The sequence below is a fragment of the Penicillium roqueforti genome (assembly GCF_015533775.1).
Source record: "Penicillium roqueforti strain LCP96 04111 chromosome Unknown scaffold_01, whole genome shotgun sequence".
In the NCBI taxonomy this organism is placed as follows: domain Eukaryota; kingdom Fungi; phylum Ascomycota; class Eurotiomycetes; order Eurotiales; family Aspergillaceae; genus Penicillium; species Penicillium roqueforti.
Window position 1 is genome coordinate 46,539 of NW_024067565.1, and position 11,467 is coordinate 58,005.

The 11,467-nt window shown below is 48.5% G+C and overlaps 4 protein-coding genes across 4 annotated transcripts; 3 read left to right on the forward strand and 1 right to left on the reverse strand.

Annotated features, from left to right (window-relative positions):
* Positions 1-742: 742 nt before the first annotated feature.
* LCP9604111_559 (putative ARID/BRIGHT domain protein (SWI1)) lies at positions 743-3,742 on the reverse strand (the record flags this gene model as incomplete). The annotated part of the gene is made up of 1 exon (XM_039069316.1): positions 743-3,742. The coding sequence occupies one exon, from the start codon at positions 3,740-3,742 to the stop codon at positions 743-745; it is 3,000 nt and encodes a 999-aa protein (XP_038933107.1).
* Positions 3,743-6,192: 2,450 nt separating this feature from the next.
* Positions 6,193-9,082, forward strand: rpt3 (proteasome regulatory particle base subunit RPT3; the record flags this gene model as incomplete). The annotated part of the gene is made up of 7 exons (XM_039069428.1): positions 6,193-6,341; positions 6,393-6,434; positions 6,500-6,598; positions 6,661-6,947; positions 7,001-7,664; positions 7,721-7,735; positions 8,692-9,082. The coding sequence occupies 7 exons, from the start codon at positions 6,193-6,195 to the stop codon at positions 9,080-9,082; spliced, it is 1,647 nt and encodes a 548-aa protein (XP_038933119.1).
* A 142-nt stretch (positions 9,083-9,224) lies between these two features.
* LCP9604111_582 (uncharacterized protein) lies at positions 9,225-9,955 on the forward strand (the record flags this gene model as incomplete). The annotated part of the gene is made up of 4 exons (XM_039069539.1): positions 9,225-9,330; positions 9,420-9,706; positions 9,849-9,868; positions 9,934-9,955. 4 exons carry the CDS (start codon positions 9,225-9,227, stop codon positions 9,953-9,955), a joined length of 435 nt encoding a protein of 144 aa, XP_038933130.1.
* Positions 9,956-10,552: 597 nt separating this feature from the next.
* On the forward strand, positions 10,553-10,882 carry LCP9604111_593 (uncharacterized protein; the record flags this gene model as incomplete). The annotated part of the gene is made up of 1 exon (XM_039069650.1): positions 10,553-10,882. The coding sequence occupies one exon, from the start codon at positions 10,553-10,555 to the stop codon at positions 10,880-10,882; it is 330 nt and encodes a 109-aa protein (XP_038933141.1).
* Between the last annotated feature and the right edge of the window lie 585 nt (positions 10,883-11,467).

The window sequence follows — 11,467 nt, forward strand, 5'->3', positions numbered from 1 at the left end:
TATTTCCTTGATCTCTTCTTCCTCTTCCCTCGGTGCATACCTTAATCTCGTTGCGGGTTGTTTTTCTTCCTTTTCTCCCTTTTCATTTTCATTTGGTGTTTGTCTCTTGTTTATCCGGTCGTGTCTTCTGGCGTCCACCTGCTTTTTTTTTGTTTTTGTTCCCCTGCTTTTCCCATCTGTAACACCCAATCTGTACATTTTCGATGACTCTATGGATGCTAGTGCTTTTATATTGAAATGACTACATGCATTTCCATTCGGAAATCTCTCGGGAAACTCGTATTGGTGCGCAGTATGTTTGCTCCTGTCTGCAATTAGAATGTAGGCCACGACCTATTTAATACTATGCCTGACGAGCGGATGGAATTGAGGGCTGTCTCTGTTGAAAACTTCGATGTAGCTGGGTTGAACTACGAATGTGAATCTACAAATTAAATGGGAACAATGGGCAATCAATCATGATGCAAGTATCTCTCGATTTGTGTCGAGGGTATTTTGAGCATTGTACACCGAATCAGAACAGAACGCTATCTCACGAGAACAAAAATAAAATCCCCATCACCCACCAGCGCCCAAAAGATAAGAATAGAAAGACTGACAGTCGACATGAGAGTACAAATGACATGAGAGAAAATCAAGATTGTCGTATATGCTAAGTGGAAGAGGATCCGATTCCTCCAAAGGCGGGACTGGAACGAAACCAACCTGTCACCAGCGCATTGGAGGTTCATGCAGACATCATTTACTCCGCCAACCGAGCATATGTGAGGAGTTGGCGAACAACACCACCATCGATGTTGGGGAGGAGTAGTGCACCTAGCAGACTTTCTTTTCTGGGAAGGATTCCGGATGGGATGTTAAGAGGGGAGGTGTTGTCGACTTGCTTTGATTTTTCGGCGAGTCGGCGTAGAATCCCCAGTCCTCGATTGACAATCGAGCTGAAGGCATATGCGTCGGCTTCGGCCTGGCTTCTTTGCCGCATGTTGATTTGTGGGATTCGTTCTGTGCACAGTGCGCAGGAAAGTCGCAGGAGATGGACAGCGAACCCATCAACTGACTCAAGCCATGCTTTGGCAAGAGAGCCATCGGCAAATGTGGTGAGAACATCGGCCGACAAAAGACCTTGCATCAAAAACACTTTGCGTGCGTCCACAACAGCCATGGGCTTTTTGTCGGGGACACAGGATATGGCAAGCCCAAACGCGCGGGTTAACAACTCTGGCTGGGGAGGTGCAGACCCATCACCAGAGAAGATGGCTTTGAAGAAAGTTCGGTTCGGGTCATCTCTAGCCAACATTTTGGCCAGCCCGTCAACGGCAGCTGGGGTGTATCGATCAACCGAAGAGTTGAATGCAGTAAACATCACTTTTCCAGCGGGTGATATGGGTTCAGGTTCAGGCGAGAACGCCAACAAGAAAATCAACAGATTCAGCGCCTCGTCCTTGCCGGGAATTTGAACAACATGCGCCAAGTTACTCAGCAAGATCACTGCATCCTTCATAAAATCTAACGTGTTGTGGCTTGTCCGCAGGAACATCTTGCGAGTTCCCATGTAACGAAAGACGGAGGAAAACAGCTGAGCGACAGGAGGGATACCGAGAGATAAGAAATTCGTCTCGCTAAACGAGAAATTGCGCAGGATAGTGGTGATACAGATGAGTCGATCGACGGCCCGGTCTAGTTCGTACTCAATACTTCCAAATTCGGGAACATCTAAAAGCGATGTGTTTTCAGACTGGCAGTCCCGTGTGACTTGATCATAGGAACGGAGAGTCATAGTATCCGACTCTTCCAAGGTGTGCTCTGCTAGAAGGTCGGCCTGGTCTTCAGCGCAGTCGATCAGGCTCTCTACCAAGTCATCACAATTCTCCAATGATATCTGAACAGATGGTTCACCAGAAAGTGTTGTGAGGGTATCCAAAGCAACTCGTATCTCCGCGTAGATCCCGGACTTGAGCGCCATTGTCAAGGCGTGGATATCGACAATTCCTAGTTCTGCAAAGCCTGGCACATCTGGCTTTAGCCTCGAAATATCCTCGCCAATCTGATACATCTCATCAACGGCAATGGGCCCGTGGAATCGGTTTCCTTTCAGAACCATGGGTTTGAAGGTTTCCTCAATAGGGCGTTTTACCAGCTGCTCGGATTTTTGTTCTTGTTGTCCTGGCTGCTGTTGGCCCGGAACAGGCGTAACACCCTTCACAGATTGGGGAGAAGGAGCTGCGAACTGTCCGGTGGCTTCGGTGAGTGGAACAGCTGGTTGCGACGCCCTCGAGATGCTTGACCGGTGTCCGGCCTGTGCTGGCCTGCTTTGGCTTCGTGCGTGCGTTGGCGTTGCAAATCCATTCACTGGGGCATTATTATGAATTGGCGTGTGATTCTGGGGGGACTGTGCTATCGCCTGGGCCTGCTCAAAGCCTGGATTAGGCTTCACTGAAGGAGACTGGAATTGACTAGGCGGCCGCTGTATGCCGCCATGATGTTGCAGTTGTTGCTGTTGCTGCTGCTGCTGCTGCTGTTGTTGTTGCTGCTGCTGTTGCTGTTGCAATTGTTGCTGCTGCTGTAATTGCTGCTGTTGCATTTGCTGCTGCTGTTGCTGCATGTGGTCCGCCATTTGTTTTTGTTGTGAGCTGATGAAAGCTTGTTCGTAGGGAGCCAAATTCCTTGAGTGGTGAGCTTGAATCTCCTGGGCAGCCATAGGAAATTGCATCTGGGGAAATTGCAGCTGATGTGCAACTGCTGGCCACATATTCGTTGCTGTGACCTTTTTCGACCCTCCCATCTTCATCACGGTGGCGTAGAGCTGAACGAGGTTGATCGGACGTCCACTGACAATAGGATTTGTGTCCACAGAAAGATTCTGGCTCATCATGAATTTTTGCAATGAGCGCAAAAATCCTTCCGGGTTACTGGGTTTTGGGACGTTCGACTGCATGTTCGGTGGCATTTGTCTCATACCCTCCATGGACTGCTGAGGATTACCCATCGGGTTCATGCCTCCTTGAACCTGCCGTCCAGCCATCGTGGCATTGGGATTCATCCGTGACTGTTGCTGCATGGCATGCAGCCGCTGTTGTTGATTCGCTAGAGCTTGATGGTAGCCCTGGGGTACTTGTTGCATGCCATTGAACTGCGGCGCGAGCATCGAGGGTTGGGGAGGTCCCGAAGTCATTCCAAACTGCTGCGCCTGCATAAAGTTGGCGTTCTGGGGCGTATTTACGCGACTGCCGTGATCTGACTGCGATGGGGACATATGGGGTCCGGGGTGCGGACCAGCGGGCGAGAAGGGGCTCGGAGAAGCCGTTCCCAAGCGAGCGCTTTGCTGATCAAAGTCCTGCATAATAGGCGAATGCGTTACATTCGGAGACGCCCCCTGCTGAAGATGCTGGTACGGCGTTGGGTGTTGCGGAAATTGCGGATTGCCGTTGGTCGGTCCTTGATAACCTGGAAACGGCTGGTGAGGGGTCTGAGATCGCGACCCCGTTAAGCCGCCCGGTACTGGTCTTGGCGACATGGGCATACCATCTTCTGGCCGCGCTCGCTTGGATGGAATCACTTGGTTTGGATTGTGGAAGCCTGGGGAGGCGTTCCGCGGCACGCCATTATTGAACATGCGGAATTGAGATGGATCCTGGGGGGTGGGGGAGCCATGAAGGAACGCAGTAGAGGGATCTATAGTGGATGGATGAAAGGCGCCATTATCCTGGCCAGGAATATTCGAGGCGTCGAGCCAGGCATTCATGTCGTGCGGTTTTCCTAACCCATCTACCTAGGACGAGTCAGCACGCGAACATTGGCTCATGCAACCATCGCTACAATGTGCAAATATGTCATCTAAGAATCAAGCAAGTATAGGATTCGATCCAATGATGGACGATCAGGTGGACGCGTCGGGAGTGAGATGTTTGGGAGTCGCGCCCAGACCCGGTCGCGACACGGGTCAAAGAGAAGGTGGGGAGGGAAGGCACAACCATGGGGAATATTAGAGATAATAAGGGGGGGGAAATGAGGGGAGGGAATGAGGTACATACCGATAAGGCTGGAGTGACTTGAATTCCGCCTTTTATACGGATGACTGAAGCCGGGTCCCGGAACTGGCAGATGGATATGAAGGGGACAGAGGTTGGCCAGGGAAAGTCACGTGGTGTGGAAACCTAAGGCAACAAACCACGGAGGAGGACGGGAGGCAAAGGCGTCTAAGATGGGATAATGGGGGTGGGAAGGGGGGGGAGGTCAGAGGCTGGGGTAAGCTAAAATGTTAGCAAATCATAGACCAGGAACGTCACTCTTGATCTTTAAAGAGCCAAGCTATAATAATGGGAAGCTCGTTCAGAAACCACGGGGCAAATGACGGTTACAGAACAAGGGCAGGACAAAAGGGGGTGCGTGGCCACAACCCAATAATCTCAATACCGTGTAAATAATAGGAGGAGAACAAGAAAAAAAAGCAAGCGACACGATCCGATCAACCGAAATGGTGTACTTACCAATTCACATCCGTTCAGTTAGGGATGAAGGGGGAAGTGGAGAGAGGAGAGGGAAAATTACTGACAGGTCAGAGCTTTCAGTAACATCAACCCGGAGTCTTGTGCGGGTTACTTGTGTTACTGGGTTAGTTCTTGTCTTTTAGAATCTCGTCCTGCTGCAGTTTTCTTCGTCTTTTCTCGCTCGTCTCTTTCTTTCTCTTTTTTGGGCGTTCATTTTTCCCCCTTTGGGTCTGGATTTCCCATTGGGTTTAGTTATCTTGTTCAGAGCGGGTGTTGCCAGCCTCAACCTGCATATGAAAGAGACTGGCCACACATCGGGGAAAATAATGGGGAAAGCCAGGCAATAGTGGTAATATGAAGGGAATTCTCTTTCTGAAAGAAAAGTCTCATAAAAATCCCCATCTTCCCCTCGGATTTGGTGAATCAGCGAAACGATGATCCATTCCAACGGTCTGCCCGAGTCAGGTTAGATCGTATACTCCAACCCCGATATGGTCTGAGGTTAGCAGCCACCCTAGGGATAAATCCCAATGGGAAAAAATTGCCACGAAAAATGGACTATTTCCAGACCATCATCTGGGGGGAAGGGGAAAAGAAATTATGGAGGAGAGAAAGAGAGAGAAAAGATCTAGAGCCGCGACGGTGGCCAGCGGTTCTCCTTATATAAAGCTCGGGCTAGCGTCTGATAATCATGTCGATGCGCGCCCAATCCTCCGAAATCACCAAAAATTCGAGGTTAACAACTAAGAGTGGATTGACCTGGGTTTTCTAGTCACCCCCGTGCTAGGATCCGACTCGATCCGCGTGGGAAATCATGACGGCTTTGGTGCCTGTCCCACCTACCGTGTCTCGGCCTACTCCACCACTAGAGATGATTGGATCAACTTTTCTTCATTTCCCTTCTGTAGGGCTTCGGGGGGGCGAGCTTGAGGTCATGACTAACTCCAAGGGGACGGATGCGTGTAACTGTCTAAAGGCCCTTGCGCATGGCGGTCCAATATGATATTATCCCACGTCGAACCTGATCAGGTGTCCAAATTGACATACGTTGTGTATCTACATGTCACTAGATGTAACAAATACCCCAGGCAGAGCGTGAGATCCTCGTTATTGGTTCTAAGGCTATATATTCCGCAGTAGCCGCTAGCGTCTGACGATAAATTTGGATTGATACACTCACCTGGACAAGATTAGTACATATTGGGTATCTGGGCACGATACAGGAGGATTATGATTAGAGCTATCAAGGATTTCCAAGGTTCGGTGTAATTTATCCCACAGTTCTGGGTGAGATTATTGCATTGCAAGTTGACGGGCGCTTGGTTTAGTAGTGTACCGTATCGCTAATAATTGCCACAACATTGAATCTTTAACCTTCAAATGATGCGAGTAAACCACATGTACGCCGTATTGTAGAAAATAATGGGACTACCAGGATGTGGGACTTATGATATATTTTTCATGACCCTAACAAACTGGAACTAAATCTACGGAGTACAACGAACTGTTGGCAAGACCAGTCGACATCACGTGATGGATAAGCTTCCTGCCCCATAGCATCGAAAGCTCCAGATGGCTGAACTCCGAGCCCTTCACACAGCGCGTCATTCACCAACCATCTTCAAAGCTCATCACATTTCCTTCCATTTCCAGCTGATACACATACTCTCCTTCCTCATCTTGCTCGCTATCCAAACTATCCACCATGGGAGACGTTGCCGTGGAGTACCCGGCAAACAACGTCACGCCTCTGACCAAACTCGACGCCCTTGCCAACTTGGATTCCCTCGATGGTACAGGGGCTGATGGAAATGATGAATATGCTACCCTTAAGAGGCTACAGAGACATCTCGAGTATGTGTGACCATTATCGGATGGAGTGGTCTGTACTGACGTCGAACACAGGTATATCCAACTGCAGGAGGAATACATCAAGGATGAGCAGAGGTATGCTTATTGAGTTCTGTTATTGAAGATTCGTATCAGTGGCTAACTACCGTCGTCCGATACAGGAGCTTGAAGCGGGAGCTGGTTCGGGCACAAGAAGAGATCAAGCGCATACAGAGTGTGCCATTGGTCATCGGACAATTTATGGAGGCAATCGATCAAAAGTAGGCCTTTTGGTATCTGGATCTCTAGGCGAGATCATCGTTTGCTAACTCACTTCTCTTAGCACCGGCATTGTTCAAAGCTCGACCGGTTCTAATTACGTCGTCCGTATCCTCTCCACTCTCGACCGCGAGAAGTTGAAGCCTTCATCCTCGGTCGCCCTTCACCGCCACTCCAATGCCCTTGTCGATATTCTTCCTCCCGAGGCTGATTCCTCTATTGCGATGCTGGGTGAGAACGAGAAGCCCGATGTGACGTACGCAGATGTCGGTGGTTTGGATATGCAGAAACAGGAGATTCGGGAGGCCGTCGAGCTGCCTTTGACGCATTTCGAACTCTACAAGCAAATTGGTGGGTAGTTATGGAGATCCATTGCGGGTAATGGGTCCGCTAACAAATTTCAGGTATCGACCCTCCTCGTGGTGTCTTGCTCTATGGCCCCCCGGGAACCGGAAAGACCATGCTAGTGAAAGCCGTGGCCAACAGTACAACCGCCAGCTTCATTCGTGTCAACGGATCAGAGTTTGTACAGAAGTATCTAGGAGAGGGACCTCGTATGGTTCGTGACGTCTTCCGGATGGCTCGTGAGAACTCCCCAGCCATCATCTTCATTGACGAAATCGACGCGATCGCCACGAAGCGTTTCGATGCCCAGACTGGTGCCGATCGTGAAGTTCAGCGTATCCTACTGGAGTTGCTTAACCAGATGGACGGTTTCGAACAAACCAGCAACGTCAAGGTCATCATGGCCACCAACCGAGCCGACACCCTGGACCCGGCTTTGCTGCGTCCTGGTCGTCTGGACCGGAAGATCGAGTTCCCGAACCTGCGTGACCGACGTGAGCGCCGATTGATCTTCACAACCATCGCGGCAAGGATGTCACTGTCCCCCGAGGTCGACCTTGACGCCTTGATTGTGCGCAACGACCCGTTGTCTGGTGCTGTCATTGCTGCTATCATGCAGGAGGCTGGTCTGCGGGCCGTCCGCAAGAACCGTTACAATATTATCCAATCCGACCTTGAAGATGCTTATGCCGTCCAGGTGAAGACTGGACAGGATGATGATCGGTACGTTTCTTGTTTGTTTTTGGGGGTTTTCTATGTCACTAACTGGGTTCTTGCAGTCCTGACTTCTACCGGTAAATGCTTGAGTTTCTCGGGGACGTTGGTACAAGTGGTAAAAGCTTGGTTTTCCTCACCAGTTGTATTATCAATAATATGCGCCATGTGTCACAATGTTTGGATTATGTGTTGATCTTACGGTCTCCGTTTAGATTGTAGATGTAGATTGTAAATTACACCCTGCCCGTAGACCACTTGCTTGAAAATGCGTTTCGAATGAATGTTGTTTTAAATACGTTGGAAATTGTTCCCTGTTATTCTTCTATCGAATAACCAATCTGATTGCAGACAGTGTGTATATATTTTAGAAGCGGATAACCCGAAATTCGCGATATATACCTCCACTTACAAACCACCAGAATCTATAATAAAAAGCATTCAAGAAACCAACCACACATAAAGCTTGACACTTGCCACTTATCACTCGAATTAAAAAAGGCCACATAGAACCATATGACAAGGACAAGCATACTAATCGGTACATTCACAATGTGAGCTTGGTTATTTCAATCCGATAATGTTCCTCCCGGTCGCGACTACTACTTTTTGCTTTTTCTTCTTTTGGCCTTCAAAGGTTACATACGTTCTTAGTACGCAACACGTTAGTATAGTTCAATATATATTTACCTATGCTTGTTCCAAGTAGTAGTTATTTCCGATATGTATACGGACATTACGGAGTACTCCGTATGCTAAAAGCCCCATTATAAAGTTTTGTTTACCCGCAGTTGGTAGCTACTACAACATCTGTCGACTAACTAACCACTGTCCTTCATGGGGTTTGTAGAGACCTTGTTCTGATTTGATTTAAATACCACGTTCGAACTAAATATCCCGAGGAGCTTCTTTCAAGGCTGGTTCAACCAATTCAGCAATCCCAATTCAGCAATCTCTTAAAACAGGAGAATCTGAAAATCCCATTTCTTCCGCAGTACGATCCCGAATCCGAATCTATATATTTGCTTCCACGCAGGCCTTCCTCCCACGGTCCTCTGACACCGCAAAGCTTCACCTGGCGGGCGCTGCTAGTCGGACTGCTAGTCGGGATACTGATCAGCCTTTGCAACACTTATTATGGCTTACAAACCGGGGCTGGTGCTCAACTACCTACTGTGTCGGCTCTTCTGGGGTATCTAGCGATTGGAGCACTTGCTAAATTCAACTTTGCACCGCTATCGAAAACTGAAAATGTCCTGATCGTAAGCACTGCCACGGCGACGGGCTGCATGCCCGCTACAGCTGGATTCACCGAGGTCATCCCAGCGCTCGAATATATCCTTGGGCCAAACGAGGGAGGCCCATTCCGACTGGAGTATCTGCAGTTGATAACCTGGTCCCTGGGACTGAGTTTCTTCGGAAGATGATAGCGAAGATATACACTCTTCCAGCATGCTAGCACTCGGTAGGAGACACATGAGCTCAAATAGTGGTTATTTCCCGGTGGTGGGCTTCATTGTGTCAATACTAGCCTGTATCCTTACCACACATTCCGTATTCGGAGACAAAATGCCTTCGTATTACACGGTTGTCTCGATCCTGCTTGTCCTGGCGGTGGCGATGACTGGCATTCGTGGTCTGGCGGAATCCGACTTCAACGCAGGAAGCGGTTTAGGTATGGCCTACTCTGTCAGATTATATCGTCGTCATTCCAGAATATCATCTCTGGCCTGAGATCGACTAATAAATATCTTGTGTGAACAGCTGCCCAGCTGGTTTTGGCCGCCATAATCCCCCGCTCAAACCCTAATAGCGTGATGATCAATATCCTATCTGCTGCAATCGCAAATGGAGGTGCTAACCAGGCCGGCGATCTTGCCTTTGACTTGAAGATAGGGCAACTCATCGGTGCGCCATCAGAAGTCCAGACCTACGGCCAGATAATAGGATCGATTTTCGGCGCGCTTGTCTCTTGCTTCACGTATAGACTGTTCACCAACCGATTCCCGGTTCCAGGAGACTTCATCCAGGTACCAAACTCGTTCCTGCAAGTCAGTACCGCGAGAATGGTCTTGAATAAAGCCTTCCCCCTGGTGTGGGTGGTTACGCCCTGGGCTTTGGAATTTTCCTCGCCATTTCAACAGTGGCCAAGATGAGGTTTCAAGACAATTGGTGGCATGTTTATATTCCTAGCGGAGTTTCCTTTGCCATTGGTAAGCCGTTCTCTCTATTTTGGGAAGACTCTATTTATGTTAATGATGTTAATATCGATTCACAGGCATATCTACTCCGAGTTTTAGGGGGAGTTTTCATGTGGGCATACCTCCGCCGCGTACCATCCAAACGCCTATCCATTGTAGTGTTAGCCAGCGGAATGTTGCTCGGAGAGTCTCTCGGCAGCCTTGGAGAGCTTGTTTTATTCTCAGTGAATGCTCCTCATCTCGGGTGATTGTGGGAGTTTGTGACTTGGCGCAGAAATGTGCATACATATCACAATGTAGCTATAAAATAGGGGATTGTTACGCCTATGTACCTGCAATTTGTATATAAACCACTAACAACATTAAGTCACTTTTATCACAACAACTACTTCATCGTCGACAACTACTTTAATAACTACTTCAACAACAGCTCCAACAACTGCCTCAACAACTGGTCTATCATAATCAAGGGATTAAAACAGAGATAAGTCTGGCAGAATTGAATGGGTGCCTTCTATGTAAGGCGAGGTAGGGTGGTTGAGTTATATCCCCGAGGTCCTCCTTCCAAGGTTAAGCTTCACCTCCTCCTAACCTTTAGGGTGGGCGTACCATCCACGTGATCACATAGCTACCTTAGTCCCGCTGCTGTATACATCATCATTCTTCCCCTGAGCTACTGGCCAGGCTCTAAGGAACATGCCAAAATGGCCGCACACCATCAATCTTCTTTGGAAGATGTATTATGGAAGTGAATCCTACCAGGTTATCCAAGTGATGCCACCGGATATCGTCGCGGATGATTTCGTGCTGCTCTCACTTCCGCCCGGTGGAAACCCAATACCATATGTGTACTGGAACATTGGCGTGACAGAGCCAGAGATGTGGGAGAAGGCAAATAAAGAAGGCAAGTTGCGAGATTTACCTCCAACCCACAGTGCTCTCTATGCGCCAGCAATTGAGCCAATCCTTCAAACCGGAATCGAAGGATTGGCTTTGTCTGCCTTGACATTCCTTGAGATTATTTGATGACATGCAGCACATTACGCCGGTGAAGCAAAAAGTACATGGCATTTAGCATGAGCAGAGAGAAGAATTTAGGATATTATATGTTCATATTTTGTCCCAGGGCCTTCTAGTGTGATTCGTAGAATTCATCTTTCCTATTCCGTATATGCCTGATAACACATCAAAACACATCAGAACTAGAGTAATACCCATTTAATAATGCTGTTCAGCGTTTCAATTCTTAATATACATCGGAAGAATTTTTTTTATATTAATCTCCAGCCTTATACTTCGTCCCCACACCGCTGGGAAGCTCTATTAGCTATAATCCTAAGCCAGCCGCTTGATATGAACTGCCCAATACGTTAGACTTCAATACCGTTAGCACTAGAATCCTGACAGAAGCTGACGAGTTGAGCTAAAGACCACAGAGATGGTAAAGCTTAGTGTTCTGCATTAATAGAAAAAGGCCCCATCGGCAGAGCACAGACAGAGCACAGACAAAGACAGGGCGAACGGAGAAGCGGGTTAACGAAAAAGGGAGAAGTCATAGGGCGACGAGGACTTTATAGAAATAGGCACGGGGAAGGCTATGGGCGCTACACC